The 18,602-nt window shown below is 35.4% G+C and overlaps 1 protein-coding gene across 5 annotated transcripts in view; it reads right to left on the reverse strand.

Annotated features, from left to right (window-relative positions):
* Positions 1-18,602, reverse strand: part of AGTPBP1 (ATP/GTP binding carboxypeptidase 1) — a 168,387-nt gene that overhangs the window by 42,836 nt on the left and 106,949 nt on the right. For all 5 annotated transcript variants that reach the window (XM_024753796.1, XM_024753793.1, XM_024753795.1 and 2 more), the window contains one exon: positions 1,310-1,397. In XM_024753796.1, coding sequence (XP_024609564.1) covers positions 1,310-1,397 — 88 coding nt within the window. The remainder of the gene's footprint in view (positions 1-1,309; positions 1,398-18,602) is intronic.

Here is an 18,602-nt window from a genome sequence, read left to right on the forward strand (position 1 = left end):
TAAAAACTAAACAAACAAAAATCCTTGCCATCACCCCTTACATAAAAAAAGAAAAACCACCTGAGATGCTATGACGATTCACTTTACAGTGTGAAAAAGAAAAGCATTCATTGATTGATGATTTCTATTGTGCAAAAGAAAAAGCATGAAAGAAATACCTTTTGAAAAACATTGTTTCACCCTTTAACAATTTAAATCATTCTGCCAAAATCTAACCAAGCACTTCCCAGATAATCACTGCTCCACTCCAACTTATGAGAAAGAGATAAATGATAAAGTATATTTATATTAGCCTACCATTAAAAGAAATATGAAATTCATTCAGGTGAAGAAGAATTACATATAACCTTATGCTTCTTTCTCACATTTATTTACTATTTATTTTGCTAATAAAATGGGGAAAACCCTACTGAGATTAATTCCAAGGAACGATTTCTTTCTTAGAAAGCAATAGCACTTAAGATCTAGGTTTTTCCAAAACCCTATCTAAACCATTAAAAACAGTTTAATTTTAGAATTCTTCTTCTTCTAACGGATAAAACTAAAAGAGAAGGAACATTAGTGCTAGTTAAGCACAATATAAAATACAAAAAGTCAAAATCCACTAAACAGAAATGCCAGGATTAAGATTAATAACAGAGAAAAACAGGGATGTCAAGTGCATTCAATAGTGGATAGAAGAATGTATTGCATGCAGAAACAGTAAAAATGGGAAGCAAGGCATATGATAATCCTAGATCACTTAGTCATGAATTGAAGAATAACCCAATTATTCCACTGAAGCAATAAATGATTTCTAGCACTTATTTTAACTTGATAAATAGATCACCTATTTGAAGTCAAAGTTGAACTGTGAAAGCAGAAGTAATGTAATTGTGGAATACATCTCCAAGTAAAATATTTTGGAAGTTAAAATGAGGTAAACATTTGTGTGCAGAAGAGAAAAGAATTACACTTAATATCACCAGAATAATAAAAAAAAAACACTGTAAATTATTTCCTAGAGTTTCTAATTTCAGTCTTACTCAATGAAGTTTCCAGAGTTTTAAAGCTAAAAAAGTTGAGAACACATCTAAGTGGGGGAGGCAAGATTTGGACCTAAGTCTGTCGTCTGTCTACAAAACACGTTTTATTTCCACTAAGTATACCCCCATAATGGATCTCAAATTTTTTAAAACTCTGTTGGAAGTAATACTAAACCATATCACCAAATTCAAAGAACACAATAACTTTTTATCTTTGAACTGAAATAAGATGAATTAATATTTCCTTCTGTTAACTGATGTCCTATTACTGTCAGAATACTTACTTATAGTAACAAATGTCAGTCCCCACACGAATCCACCATGGTCTAGCATTTAATGCTTCCTGAACCGAATACATGAGTGGTTGCATACCTTTGACAGAGAGAAAAAAAAAAGAAAATTCTTTTCAGAATTTTTGAGTTAAAAATTAATCTTGCCATTGTAGAAAGCACCAAACATTCAGGAAAGCTAAAAGAAAATACATTTTGGTTTTTCAGTATGCACTTAAAAAATCTGAGATCTTTCTTTAAAATCTCCTAAATCAATCAATGATATGTTTTATTTCTAGTTTTAACTAAAATGGAGTTACAACTTCAATGAGTGAAAAGTCATTAAACATTTTTCTATTATCTTTTCTATATTAGATCAATTATATACATTATAATTATAATGTATATATATATTAAAATTATATATATGTAATACATATTACACTAAAAATTATACATATATTCCTTATAACAAGTGAAAGAGACAAAAATATATATTAAATTAAGTATGATCACCCCTCTAACTCTCCATAGATTCCCATCTATACCAAGGTAAGGAAAACAATGCCACTAAAATGGCATGACTGTTTTCTTCCTCAGCCTTCTCCATACAAATGGGTGTTTATAGCATGGAGAAGGAGAGAAGGGATGAGGAGGAAGAGGGACTGTTAACAAAAACAGAATTAAATATATAGTATATTTTCTTAGGTAGTTTTAGAAATATACTTTCCACATGCACTTTAAAGTCATTTTAAAGGTTTCTAGGTTTCTAACCGGAATTAATGAAATTCATATGTTAATTTTGGAAAGGTTGACAATTTTTATTGAGATCTCGTTCAACTTTCATTTCTTCATTTTCTTGCTACAGAACCATTATGTTAAACTTATCTCTGAGTATTTTTATTAGTCTTTAATAGTCTCTTGGGTTTTCTAGGCATACAAATCATATCATTTGTAACTTAAAATATTTTATCTCCTCTTTTAGTATTTATAACAGTTACTTTATTTTCTACTTTTATTATATTTAGAGAAATGAAACCACCTCAAAAATGATTCTGAATATAGTGGTAAGAACAAAACTCTGTCTTGATAATTTCAGTCAAAATACTTTGCCATTCAATGCAATTATTTGCCTATTGTTTTTTAACAAATCAACTTTATCTTATTTAAATAATAGAAAGAGCTAACACTGAATAATTTCTATGTGCCAAAGACTGCTCTAAGCATTTTTACATACGTTAAGTCATTAAATCCTCACAACAACCCTCTGTGGTAGGTGCTATGATTATTCCTATAACTGGAGCAGTTTCTCCCATAATTCTTATTACATTTAAGTGTTTTTAATCATTTCATTAAATGCCTTTTCAGCATCTAGTAACAGAATCACATGGCTTTTCTCCTTTGGCCTCTTGATGCAATAAATAGATAGATTTCCTATTGTGAACTATCCTTGCATTTCAAGAAAATGCTATTCTTTTACTGCTGTATGATTAAATTAGCTAAATCTCGTTTAGAATTTCTGTATTTAAAAATTGGTCTTTAAAAAAAAATTACCTTTACCAAGCATTGGTATAATATTATACTAGCTTCAGAAAAACATATTAAAACACTGCCCATCACTTATTAGAATAAAAGTAAAATCTATTTTTTTAGAAGTAAATATAATTTAGCTGGAATATCATCCTGATATGGTGACTAATAGATACATTTTTTATTTCCTTTTCAACAGTTATAGTCTGTTCAGAATCTTTACTTTTTTCAATCAACTCCAGTACTTCTATGTTTTGTCTATCTCTATCTCATTATTTTCGGCATTTTAAAAAATTCTCTTCTCTATCCTTTTGGTTTTATTTTTTGTTTTTCTAATATCTTGAGTACTTATTTTTTGAGTACTTAAAAACTGAGTACTTGAGCAATAACTTATTTTCAGTCTTTTTTTATTTTAAATAATGCAGTTATTAAAGGCATTCAATTTTCCTCCAAATACCAGTTTAGCTATGTCCCATAAGTCTATAAAGTGTTCTCCTTTGCTATACTTTCTAGATCAGAGCCATCCAACTAAACTTTCTGCCAGAATGGAAATGTTCAATATCTGCACTGTCCAATGTGGCAGCCACTAGGCATGTGTGGCTATTAAGCACAGGAAATAAGCCTAGTGCCACTAAAGAACTGAATTTTAAATTCTCACAATAACTGTCTTCTAATCAGGTTGTAATTCTCGGAGCTTTTGGTCTACCTATGTGGGTGCCATGTGGTTATGGCTGTTGTATTGTATAAGAGGTTAGTGTTCTGTATAGCAAATGAAACCATCAACAAAATGAAACAGCAACCTAACAAATGGGAGAAAATATTTGCAAATCATATATCTGATAAAGGGTTAATATCCAAAGTATATGAAAAACTCATACAACTCAATAGCAAAAAAACACACAATCTAATTGAAAAGTGGACAGAGGATCTGAACAGACATTTTCCAAAGAAGATATACAGATGGACAACATGTACATGAAAAGGTACTCAACATCACTAATCATCAGGAAAATGCAAATCAAAACCACCATGAGATATCACTTCATACCTGCTAGAATGGCTATTATCAAAAAGACAGAAAATAATAAGCATTGGTGAGACTGTAGAGAAAAGAGAACCCTTGTGCACCGTTGCTGGGAATGTAAATTGGTGGAGTCACTATGGAAAACAGTATGAAGGTTCCTCAAAAAATAAAAATAGAACTACTGTTTGATCCAGCAGTTCTACTCCTGGGTATTTATCCTAAAAAACTAATTCAAAAAGATATGCACTGCTCCCCACATGCTCATTGCACCATTATTTACAATAGCCAACACATGGAAGCAACTTAAATATCCACTGATAAGTGAATGGATAAAGAAGATGTGGTATGTATATAATGTATGTATGAGTGTGTGTGTATATGTGTGTGTACATAGTGGAATATTATTTAGCCATAAAAAAGGAATCCTTGCTATTTGCAACAACATGGACAGACCTTGAGGGCATTATGCTAATAAGTAGGACAGAGAAAGACAAATACTGTATGATCTTGCATATGTGTGGAATCTTAAAAAAAACAAAAACCCAAACTCATAGATACAGAGAACAGAATGGTGGCTGCCAGAGGCAGGGGCTGGAGGGGTTGGTAAAGTGGTCAAAAGGTATGAACTTCAAAAGGGGTTGGTAAAGTGGTCAAAAGGTCATAAAACAACTAAGTCATGGTGATATAATGTACAGCATGGTAACTATAGTTCATAATACTACAGTGTGTATTTGTAAGTGGCTCAGAGAATAGATCTTAAGAATTCTCATCACAAGGAAAATAAAGTGTAGTGATGGATGTTAACTAGACTTACTGTGGTGATCACTTCACAATATATACAAACATTGAATCATTATGTTGCACACCTGAAACTAATACAATGCTATATGTCAATTATATCTCAATGGGGGGGAGATTTGCAATTATTATAGCATCTTCAAGGACTGCAACTTGTAAATACACAATATCCAGTCAGCGCTTTTAACCCTGAATTATTCTTTGTCTGACATTAATATTACCACTTTTCCTTTATTTGCATTTACCTAGTTTATCTCTGCCCAATCGTTTCTTTCAACTTTATCATTTAATTAATAAACACACACACACATATTCTCTGACCCTACAAATTGTATAATTTTTGATATCTGATTTTTGAGGACATTTTGGCTCATTCATAGTCAGTAATGACAGACAAACATTTCATTTCATTCCTTCCATCTTACTTTCTTTCTACTATTCATTAATTTTTTTTTCCTTCTTTACAACTTATTTCACTTGCTTGGTTACATTTTTCCACATTTCCTTTTCTTCTTCTATCATTTGAAAGCTTTCTTTTGTGTTTCTCAATTCTATTTCCCATCCTAATAGTTATGATTAACTGATATTTCTCTAGTATACTATTATCATATTAAATAACTAAGCAATCCCATCAAGACACATTAGCTTTCACTTCTCCCATATCACCCCTTTTAGAACATTTTCACTTAACACATTTTATAAATTTCAAGTCTTCCATCTTGAGATCTTTTTCCTCATCTATTTTTCTCAGAGAGGGTTCAGGGTAGCAGGTTTTCTGAATTCTACATATACACAAACATGCAGTTTGTTGGCCGTGACAAACAAATGACAGATTTTGCAAAAGACATTTGGCGCTCCTCTAGCTTCTAGCACCACAGATGAGAGTCCAATACTAACCTAATTTTTTCACACGCAGAACAACATAGTGATCAAGAGCATGCAGTCTGTAACCAGACTACCTGGGTTTGAATTCCCACTTTACCACATGCCACATGCATGATCCTGGTCAGATTACTAAACCACTCATGCCCCCTTTTTCTCTTCTGTGGATAACAACCATGCTAGGTTGGTTTGTTGTGTGGATTAAGAGTATCACATGTGTTAGCACTTAAAGAAGGCCTGGAACATGATAAATTTTCAATAAACATTAGCTGCTGTTATTATCAATATTATTTAAGTACTGTAACCAGTTCTTTTAAAGTGGAAGTATGTTAAGATTTTCTCTTTATATCTGAAACTCAGGCATTTCACTGGTACATATAAAAGATTCCTGTCTTCCTTATTTCTTCCTAGGAGTCAGTGAGGCATTTCAATCCGAAACTTCAACCTCTACCAGGCACACAAAACTCATAATAATGGTTAATTATAGTGAGGTGGAACAAGGTTCAGGCTGAAGTCAAGGGGCATAAAAGATTTATCTGAAGTGTTCTAATTTTATAAAAGACAATGTATTCTCTTATTACTTTTAAAATGATGGTTAATTCTGGTCACAGTGAAGGGAGCTATATTTGGAAATTCTGACTATAATGAAAACCATCTTAACAAAATAGGTTGCCCCAGTAAGAATAAATCAAATGAGGTAACTCAGATTGAATACATCACAGTCTACTCAACCTGATACAGAAAGGCCATATTTGAGTAACTGATTTAATCATTAGCCAAAGGATAAACTTTTACGTGTATAAAATAAATACATGAAGAACGGTCAAGCTTGTCACTTGAATACAGACAATCAAAATATTAAACTGCCGGAGTGAAACCAACATCCAATGGCAATAGCCTCTAATAATATCTCTGTAAAGGCTTAAGTTGTGCTGAGTACATGCTCAGTAACAAGTGCAGATACAATGAAAGACAAGGTGTTTTAGGCCCTAATCATCAAATGTATTGTGAATCACAGACTCAAAATTTTCAAGTTGAAACTAACACCATCGTTTTAAAAGATGAGGGGGAGCTTGAATAACCTGAAGGTACCTATCACAAGCTGCATATATGTTATCAGTAACTGTACAGAGAAAAAAACACATGCTTCTAATATGGCTGGTATCATAGCAGAGCCATACTAAAAACAGGAAGATGAGATTCTTGGCCTGGAGGGTAATGGTAGCCACTTTAATCAGAATCACTCCACACATCCTCACCAAGAACAAATAAATAAATTCAACAAGTAGCACAAATAAAAACTACACACGCCCAGGCCTTCAGCATTACTGGAAGACAGAATATAACAGACTTCAAGTTGCCTTTATGGAGATAAATGGGCAAAGATATACCACAGAAGTGGAAACAATAAAGGAGGGATTGAAATCATGAGCTCAAAGTAGATTGCAGGCTAAAAAATACTAAGTGACACGAAGAAGGGATTTTATGAAGTCACAATTCACAGTGAAAATATAGCAAGATGTAATATCTATGCACCAGATAAGACCAACCTCTTATATAAGGCAAAAACTAGAGGAAATACAGGAGAAGTATTAGAAACATACTACTGATAGCAGATGCTAACACTCCACTCTCAGTACAAGTCAGACTGATTAAACAAAAATTAAGAATATTTATATAGATCTAAATAACATAATAAGGCAAATCTTATATAGACATGTTGAACACTGTATCCTGATAGTAGAGAATATACCTTCTTCTAAGAGCATGTGGAATATTCACAAAAATTGACTATATATTAGGTCAAAAGGAAATGTCAGTTCCATAAAAGAGAAATATTACAAACAAAACTCTCTGATCACCATGTAATAAAACTAAAAATTAAAATCAAAATGAAAAACAAAACAAAAAGGGAGGCTACCCATGCAGAGGCAAGGGAGACAGGTTGACTTGGGTGTCAGATCTTGAAAGGGGTGAGGAGGGCATCTGCCCGAAAGTGCAAAGGACAGACTGTTATGTACACTGGAACTGATCAAATAAATAAATACATTAAGAATAGTAGAAGCCAAAATTCTCCATGTTGGAGAAGGAAGTTGTAAATATGGAAAGAAAACTAGAATAAATCCTGTGCAAGTGAAGGTATCAGTGTAACTTCATGGAGATACTGTGTGTGTGCTTATGTGTGTGTTTGTGTATAACATGCACACACAAAAATAAACATACACATACGTATAACTTACTACCACTGAAAATTTCTATATAAACGCTTGTATATACAAATACATATTCCCTAGCTCTGTCCATGGACAGGTCCAATAACAATGTACACACTATGCATACAGATCTTATTTTTAAAATACCATTCTCCAAACCAGGGCTCTTTGAAGAAATGACTGTTGAAAGGCAAGATGAGCCCTGAGCATCCTGTGCCAAAAAGCAAGGACACCTATAAAGAATGACAGGGACACGTCAAAAGAACACACAATGCAGCATGAAGAGATCCCAATGGCCAAATCCTGGGCAATTTAAACATCAAATAATGATAGCAACAAATTACAACCCACTGAGTAAAACAGTAACCAATTCTACACTGATATTAACATGCAAAATACTTACTAACTACAAAGAGAAAAAAGGTAACTTTACAATGGAAAAGTCTGGCAGACACCAACTTAATCAAGTGAATAAATGATTACTATCAGTAATAAAACAAAATCTTGGGTCACCAAAACACAATGGCACTTCTGTGATGTTCCTCCCGAAGATGCCTAACCTAAATCAAATCATGAGGAACATGAGACAACTCCAAACTGAGAACCATTCTACAAAATAAGTGCTATAATTTTCAGAAGTGTCAAGGTCATGAACATTAAAGACTGCAAAACTGTTCCTGACTAAAATAGTCTAAAGAGACTTGACAACTAATTTACAACATGTGGTTTGAGCTGAATCCTTGTGCTATTAAGGTCATTAATGAGAAAATAGGTGAAACTTAAATGGGGGTGCTCTAAGGATTAGATGGGATTCATATATCAATGATAATTTCCTGATGTTGATAGCTATCCCATAGTTACATAGAAAAATGCCATGTTTGCACAAAATACACTGATAGTGTTCTAGGGTGATGGGGCATCACTTTCGAAGCCCAACATGTAGATAAAGGGTATAACTTTTCTGTAAGTCTGAAATTATTTCAAAAACATATTTAGAAAACGATGATCATAAACTGAACTACCGTCTTCTTGACATATATTTTGTGCGTGGCATTTTATGTTCCTAATAGGATCTTCATAGTTCATTCATCCATTGCCTCATTTACTTAATAACTATTTACTGAACATCCACTAAATGCCTTACTATAAATAACAGTGGTCAGCAACAGATACTGTCCCTGATCTTGTGGAATATACAAACAATTTGCGGGGAGGGGCACATAGAGAGGAAAGGTATTAATCAGCCCCATACAAAAACAACATAAAACTGTGAAGAGCGCCCTAAAAGGAAAAAATTACAAGCAACATTTATCAAGGGGACTAAGCCAGTCTGGGGAGTCAGGGAAGATTTCTTTAGTCAAGAAATAGCTCAACTTCCAAGTATAGAATTAACTAATGTGAGCAAGGTGGGAATGCTACAGAATTGACTCCAAAATGCTATTTTGTTGCCTGGTTCCACATATGTTCAATTTATATAAGAGAGTGGTTAAAAATCTTCATATATCTGGAAGATATGGGGGAGGAAGGGCAGGGGGAGAAAGAGGGAGCTTGTGACTAAAGCTCTAAGTTACTAAAACGCAAGACTGCCATCTAGTGGTAATTTGAGCAAACCCCTTTCAGGTAAGAGGGGGTCCAAGAAGGGGGAGGGAGTGACGGATTACAACAGATATATCAGTAGTATATAGTGATATAAATTCTCATATACAAATTTACAAGTAAGATCATTCATTGTGAGAAAACTAAGAAAACTAATATTTAATAGAATCACCTAAAAATTCTCCAAGAAAAGGGCAACTGGTGAAACAAAAGAAACTATAATTCTGCTCTTTTTTGAGGGACACTGACAAAGAACAAGACCTCTATTGGGCACATCTGCTAGAAGAACAGACATTTAAATACTTCCCCAAGCAGCATGTCCCAATGGGGAAAATTTTGTTTTTTTACAATTTCCTAATTAATATTATTTCCTGACTTCAATCATGCATGGCAATTAAACAGATTCTTCCCGCTGAAGGGGCTTCCACTGCAAATATCTTCATCATCATTACATCCCTGAAGTGAATTCAATATGAATCTCACGACAATTAACATTAACCACATAGTTGGTTATCATTTCTTAAAATGTTGAATTCTAATTTACTAAAATATTGGTCTCTCCTTTCTTCTAACTCTATTGATGTTCAGACAAACCAAGATTTGCTGTATGTTGCATTACCCTAACAAATCTAATAGTAGAGTTCATTTGAAAATTACATCTACCTAACAACTCTTTCTACAGCTTCTACCAACCTCCTAGTTAAATACTTACAAGTATAGGAAAATAAAAGACTCACAACAGACAACTTCTTGTCAGAATCTGGGAGGAATCTCTGCTAAACTTAAGACAGATGGAGCAGGACTGAAAGAAATCCAGTACAGAATATGCCTCACAATCTATTTTTATATATACATATTTTGGTTCCCCATAGCTAAAAGAAGTGTTGTACTACACCTTGTAGGCCCTTAAAGAATAACACATAAAGAAAATAAAGGACAGCAAAAATAGAAAACATTAAAAAAGTATCAATTATAAAAATAATTTTAAATAGGTTAAAATCACATTTTAAAAGACAAGGGTCGAACAAAATGCAACCTCTATTTACAAAAACAATCAGCAAAGATGTATCAAACAAATTCAAATCAATATAATATAAAAATACAATTCTGGGGCTTCCCTGGTGGCACAGTGGTTGAGAGTCCACCTGCCGATGCAGGGGACATGGGTTTGTGCCCTAGTCTGGGAAGATCCCACATGCCGCGGAGCGGCTGGGCCCGTGAGCCATGGCCGCTGAGCCTGCGCGTCCGGAGCCTGTGCTCCGCAACGGGAGAGGCCACAACAGTGAGAGCCCCGCGTACCGCAAAAAAAAAAAAAACAATTCTGGGCAAAAGATACTGAATGGAATGAATGTGACTACTTTATGCTGTTAATGGGTATACACAAAAGGAACAGGAAAAGTTATAAATGTCTATGTGCCAAATGATACAGCGTTAAAATTGAAAAAAATATGTATATATTTTAAATACCTCATTTTAAATGAGGTATTGACAGAAACATAATAGAAGTGAAAGACTGTTGGGTTTTCTTAAGCCTTGGGCAAGTAGACAAGATAAAAAATAAAAAGGATACAGAAAACTGAATAAACAAATTTATAACAATAAACTTAACAATGTATGTTAAATTATGTTGCCAACAAAGAATACATATTTTCCAAGAACCTGTGAACACTAAAACTGATCAGATATTAAGCCATAAAAATTATTTCAAATCATAAATTTCACATCTATGAACAAAACTGATTAAAATTTGAATGCAATGAGAAAAATTATAGCCAAAATAATTTAACCAACTAAAAATATAACAAACCCTTTTCTAAATAATTCTTGAGCCAAAAGGGATACCAAAACCAAACACAATTAGAAGCCATCTAGAAAATTACAAGGAGGTCTTAGCACCAAAATCTGGAGGGGAGGGGATACAAAATTAAGTTGTAATCGAGAACAAATCCAAAACCTAAACCCTTGCAGGAGACTTCCCAACATGGCAGAGTAGAAGGACCCTGAGCTCACCTCCTCTCAGGGCCACACCAAAATCACAACTATCTGCAGAACCACCTATGAAAAAGACTAGAACCTACCAGAAAAGATCTTCTACAACTAAAGATATAAAGAAGAACCACAACGAGACGGGTAGGAGGGGGAGAGTCATGGTATAGTCAAGACACATGCCCCTCAGTGGGCAATCCACAAACAGGAGAATACAATTGCAGAGGTTCTCCCCAGGGAGCAAGGGGTCTAAGCCCCACATGAGGCTCCCTAGCCCAGGAGTCCTGTGCCAGGAAACAAGGCTTAAGAATGTTTGGCTTTGAAGGTTAGCAGGGCTTAAATTCAGGAGGGCTGGAGGGCTGTGGGAAACAGACTCTACTCCTAAAGGACACACACAAAATCTCACACGTTCCAGGGCCCAGGGAAAAAGAAGTAATTTGAAAGGAGCCTGGGTCAGACCTAACTGCTGATCTTGAGAAGTCTCCCAGAGAGGAAAGAGGCAACTGGAGCTCACCCTAAGGACACAGACACTGGGGGCTGCCATCTTTGGGTGCTCGTTCTATCAGACACTGGTACTGGCAAGTATCACTGTGGAATCCTCCCTCTAGCTTATTAGCCCCAGGACCCCAGGACTCAACAGCCTGTAGTCATCAGTTCTGTGACACCTGAGGCCAAGCAACTAACTGGGCCAAGACATACCCCCACCCACCAACAGGCAGGCTGCCTTAAGAACCCCTGAACACGGCTGTGCCCACCAGAGGGCCCAGGACCTGGCCCCACACACCAGTGTGCAGGCACTAGATCTAGGACCCCCAGGGCCCTACAAGCAGAGATTCCAAGACCCAACTCCACCTACCAGCAGGAAGCTGCCACTGGCCTCAGGACCAGCCTCACATACCACTGGACAGGCACCAGCCCCAGGACCCACTGGGCCCAGCCCCTGCCCAAAAACAAGCCTGCTCTAGCCTCAAGACCAGTCTCACCCACCAGTGGGCACTCACCAGCCCCAGGACAACCTCAGCCCTGAAGCCTGCCAGGGCAGGACCCAGCCCAACCACTAGCAGGCCAGCACCAGACCTGGGACAGTTGGGCCCTAGTACCAGCAAGCCAAGACAAGTTTCAGGACACCCCAAACTCTGCAGCCAGCTGTATCAGAAACCAGCCCCACCCTCCAGTGGTCTGACACCAGTTCTGGGACCCCTGGGCCCTCTAGCCAGACCCCAGGACCCAGCTTGGCTTGACAGTAAGGCCAAAACCAGCTCCAAGACTTGGCTTCAGCCACCAGTAAGTGAGCACTGGCCCCAGGATCTCCTGGACCCCAACTCTGTCCACCAGTGAGCCAGCACTAGCCCTAAGGCTCCCTGGGGTTCCACAGCCAGCCACCTCACAACCCAGCCCTACCAATCAGTGGCTGGCAGCCTCCACACAAGGCAGGGCGTGGCAACCAACCAGACCAGGGGCCAACCACACCTACCAGTCCACCCACAGTGGTCAGCCCACCACAATAGAAGGACCCAAAAAGCCCATATAGGAGGCACCACTAGAGCACACAGTTCTAGTGACCAGAGAGAAGTACACAGCTGGGGCACATAGAACATCTCCTACTAAAAGGTACTTTTCTAAGGTGAGGAAACACAATCAACATACCAGATACATAAAAACAAAAACAGCAACTTAGGCAAAATAAGTTGACAGAGGAACACGTTTCAAATGAAGGAATAAGATAAAACCCCAAGAGAAGAACAAAGTGAAGTAAATATAGGCAATCTACCCAAGAAAGAGTTCAAGGTAATGACCATAAGGGTGATGAAAGAACTCAGGAGAAGTAAAGATGCACAGGGCAGAAAATTATAAGTTTTTAACGACGAGTTGGAAAATATAAAGAACAACCAAACTGAGATGAAGAGCACAATAAATGAAACAAAATTTACACTATAAGGAATCAATAGAAGACTAAATGATACACAGGAAAAGGATCAGCAACCTGGAAGACAAGAATAGTGGAAATCACTGACGCTGAACAGAAAAAAGAATAAAAAGAAATAAGGACAGTTAGAGACCTCTGGGGCAACATCGAGCATACTAGGATTCACATTATAGGGGTCCCAAAAGGAAGAGACAAAGGAGCAAATAACACATCTGAAGAAATAACAGCTGAAAATTTCCCTAGCCTGCGAAAGAATACAGACATCCCAGTGCAGAAAGCACAGAGAGTCCCAAACAGGATCAACCAAAAGAGGACCACACCAAGACACAATGTTATTAAAATGGCAAAAACATTTTAAAAGGAGAGAATATTAAAAGGAGCAAGGAAAAAGCACTAAGTTACATAAAAGGGAACTCCCATAAGACTATCAGCTGACTTTTCAGCAGAAACTCTGCAGGCCAGAAGGGAGTGGCATGATATATTTAAAATGATGAAAGGGAAAAACCTACAATCAAGAATATTCTACCTGGCAAGGCTCTCATTCTGATTTGATGGAGAGATCAAATGTTTTGCAGACAAGCAAAAGCTAAAAGAGTTCAGCACCAACAAACCAGCTTTAAAGAAATGTTAAAAGGACTTCTCTAAGTGAAAAAGAAAAGGCTACAACTAGGAACATGAAAATTATGAAAGGAAAAAGCTCATCAGTAAAGGCAAACATACAGTAAAGGTAGTAAAACAACATGTACAAAGCTAGTAGGAAGGTTAAAAGACAAAAGCAGTAAAATAAGCTATACCCACAATAAGCAGTTAAGGAATACACAAAACAAACAGATGTAAAATATATATGGTATCGAAAATGGTAATTGTGAGGAGAGAAGAGTACAAATACATGGTTGTTACAATGCATTTGAAATTAAGAGATCAACAACCTAAAATAATCATGTATATAAATATAGATTGCTACATATAAACCTCATGGTAACAACAAAACAAAAATCTATAATAGATACAGACACAAAAGAAAAAGGAATCCAAACATAACACTAGAGATAGTCATCAAATCATAGGGGAAGAGAACAAAAAAAAAAAGAAACAAAAAAGACCTACAAAAACAACTCCAAAACAATTAACACAGTGGCAGTAAGTACATAAGTATCAATAATTACTTTAAATATAAATAGAATAAATGCTCTAATCAAAAGACAGAGAGCAGCTGAATGGATGCAAAAACAAGACCTGTAATATATGCTGTCTACAAGAGAATTACTTCATATCCAAAGACACAAACAGATTGAAAGTGAGGGGATGGAAAAAGGTATTCCACACAAATGGAAATCAAAAGAAAGCCAGGGTAGCAATACCTGTATGAGACAAAATAGATTTTAAAACAAAGACTGTGACGAGAGACAAAGAAGGATATCATATAATGATCAGGGGATCAATCCAAGAAGAAAATATAACAATTACAAATATATATGCACCCAACATGGGAGCACCTAAACACAAAGAGCAAATATTAACAGACATAAAGGGAGAAATCAACTATAACACAATGTTAGTAGTGGACATTAACACCCACTTACATCAATGGACAGATCATCCAGACAGAAAATCAATAAGGTAACACTGCCCTTAAATGACACATTAGAGCAGATGGACTTAATAGATATATACATAGAACACTCTGTCCAAAAGCAGCAGATAACACACTCTTTTCAAGTGCATATGGAACGTTCTACAGGATAGATCACATGCTAGGCCACAAAACAGGCCTCAGTAAATTTAAGAAAATTAAAATAATATCAAGCATCTTTTTTGACCACAATGCCATGAGACTACAAAAAAAAAAAAAAAACCTACCAAAAGCACAAACACATGGAGGCTAAACAATATGCTCCTAAACAACCAATGGATCACTGAAGAAAAAAAAAACTTGGAGACAAATGAAAACAAAAACACAATAAATCCAAAATCTATACAATGCAACAAAAGCAGTTCTAAGAGGGAATTTTAAAGCAATACAGCTTACCTAAGGAAACAAGAAAAATCTCAAATAAACAACCTAACTTTAAATCAAAAAAAAAAACACCTAACCTTACACCTAAAGGAAAAAGAACAAACAAAACCCAAAATTAGTAGAAGGAAAGAAATCATAAAGATCAAGAATTAATAAAATAGAGACTAAAAAAAAACAACAGAAAATATCAGTGAAACTAAAAGCTGGTTCTTTGAAAAAATAAACAAAATTGATAAACTTTTGGCCAGACTCATAGAGAAAAAAAGAGGGCCCAAATCAATAAAAATCAGAAATAAAAAGGGAGAATTTATAAGCAACACCACAGAAATAAAAAGAATCATAAGAGATATGCCAGTAAAATGTACAAACTAAAAGAAATGGACAAATTCCTAGAAATGTACAATCCCCCAAGATTGGACCAAGAAGGAATAGAAAACATAAACAGAGCAATTACCCATAATGTAAATGAATCAGTAATTTAAAAACTCCCAAAAAACAGAAGTCCTGGACCAGATAGCTTCACAGATGAATTCCACCAAACATTTAGAGAAGAGCTAACACCTATCCTTCTCAAACTATTCTAAAAAGTTGCTAAGGAATACTTCTGAAATCATTCTATGAGGCTAGCATCACCCTGACACCAAAATCAGACAAAGAGATCACAAAAAAAGAAAATTACAAGCTAATATCACTGATGAACATAGACTCAATAATCCTCAACAAAATATTAGCAAACAAAACAACAATATGTTAAAAGGAGACCATATACCATTATCAAATGGGATTTATTGCAGGGATGCAAGGATGGTTCAATATCCACAAATCAATCAATGTGACACACCACATTGACAAATTGAAGAATAAAAACAATATGATCATCTCAAAAGATGCAGAAAAAGCTTTTGACAAATTTCAACATCCACTTATGATAAAATCTCTACACGAAGTGGGTACAGAGGGAACATACCTCAACATAATAAAGGCCATATATTATTAGCCCACCGCTAACATCATACTCAATGATGAAAAGCTGAAAGCATTTCCTCTAAGATCAGAAACAAGACAAGGAGGCCCACTCTCCTCACTTTTATTCAATATAGTATTAGAAGTCCTAGCCACAGCTTTCAGATAACAAAGAGTAATAAAAGGAATCCAAATTGGAAAACAGAAAGTAAAACTGTCATTGTTTGCAAATGACATGACATTATATAGAAAATCCTAAAGACACCACCAAAAAACCACTAGCACTCTTCAATGAATTCAGTAAAGTTGCAGGACTCAAAATTAATATATAGAAGTCTGTTGCATTTCTATACACTAACAACGAACTATCAGGAAGAGAAATTAAGGAAACAATTCCATGTACCAATGCATCAAAAAAGAATAAAATACCTAGGAATAAACCTACCTAAGGAGGTAAAAGACCTGTACTCAAAAAACAAAAGGACACTGATGAAACTGAAGAAGACACAGATGGAGAGACACATCATGTTCATGGATTGGAAGAATCAGTATTGTTAAAATAACCATACTACCCAAGGCAATCTACAGATTTAATGCAATCCTTATCAAAATACCAATGGCATTGTTCACAGAACCAGGACAAATAAATTTAAAATTTGTATGGAAACATAAAAGACCCTGAATAGCCAAAACAATCTTGAAAGAGAAGAACAAGCTGGAGGTACCATGCTCCCTGACTTCACACTACACTACAAAGCTTCAGTAATCAAAACAGTGTGGTACTGGCACAAACATGGATACACAGATCAATGGAACAGACCGGGAGCTCCGAAATAAGCATGCAGCCCAATGTTCATATTATTTACAATAGCCAAGATATGGAAGCAACCTAACTGCCCATGAACAGATGAATGGATAAAGAAGATGTGATGTACGTACACACACACACACACACACACACATACACACAAATGGAATACTACTCAGCCATAAAAAAGAATAAAATTTGCCATTTACAACAACATGGGTGGACTAGGAGGGTATTATGCTCAGTGAAATAAGCCAGACAGAGAAAGACAAATACTGTATTTTATCATGTATATGTGGAATATAAAAAATAAAACAAACTAGTGAACATAAAAAGAAACAGAATCACAGATATTGTGAACAAACAAACTAGGTTACAGTGGGGAGAGGGGGGGTGGGAGGGGCAAGATAGGGGCAGGGGATTAAGAGGTACAAAGTACTATGTATAAAACAATTGAGCATCAAGGATATTGTAAAATACAGGGAACAGAGCCAATATTTTTAATAACTATAAATGGATTATAATTTATAAAAATTTTGAATCACTATGCTGTACACCTAAAATTAATATTGTAAATCAACTATACCTCAATTAAAAAAAAACCCTAAATGCTTGATCATCAGACAAAAATAAACGTAAATAAATTTAAGCAAATAAACTAGAAGTTAGAGAAAAAATATCAACCTGCAGGGAGGACAAGGGAGAAATTAATAAATTAAAAAAAAAACTTTTAAAGGAAATAATGAATAAAACGAAGACACAGGTTTTTAAAATAGTAAAATAAGACAAATTACGTTTTACGCACACACACACAAAAAGGAAAGCAAACAAGGGGACATGCAAGTACACATACTACAGATATAGCATACAACTCTCTGCTAGTGAATTCTGAAAATCTAAATGTCACCTGTGTAAGAAAACATAAATCATCAAGACCGCCTCAGTAAAAAATAGAAAACTAGACTATATGGAGTCACATAAAACTGAAGAAGTTATCCAGATGCTCCCTCTCCCCCCGCAAAAAGGGGCACAGAATCAGACTACTTTAGAGGTGCATTATTTCCAAGTTTCATGAAAACATATAAATGCTATTTAAACTGCTCCAGAACACTGGGTAGGGAAATAAAAGCTGTTAATTTAAGTGTTCAATGCTAGCATTAGCCTGCTTCCAAAACTATAAAAAGATAGTCCTCCAGTCAGGAAATTGTCTTGTCTAACTTATGACCAATGATGTAAAAACCTTTAAACAAAATACTAACAAATGCAAAGTATTTGTATTAAAGATTAACTCACAGGGCAAAACAGACTAATTTCTGAAACCCAAGGATGGTTTACTATTAGAAACATTATAAAATAATTACAACACAGCACATTAACAGCTCACAGCATTATATGGTCACACTGATAAATGCAAAAAGTGAAATAAAACATTTCTAATTTTAAAAATTCGGTAAAAATAGCAATTCTTTAGTATAAGAAAGAATATGTATCCCAAAACAAGCTGACATACATAACATAAATACTAGCAGGATTTCCCTGGAGGTCCAGCAGGTTAAGACTTCAC

Source organism: Neophocaena asiaeorientalis, unplaced genomic scaffold (genome assembly GCF_003031525.2).
Source record: "Neophocaena asiaeorientalis asiaeorientalis breed wild unplaced genomic scaffold, Neophocaena_asiaeorientalis_V1.1 scaffold220, whole genome shotgun sequence".
Lineage (NCBI taxonomy): Eukaryota > Metazoa > Chordata > Mammalia > Artiodactyla > Phocoenidae > Neophocaena > Neophocaena asiaeorientalis.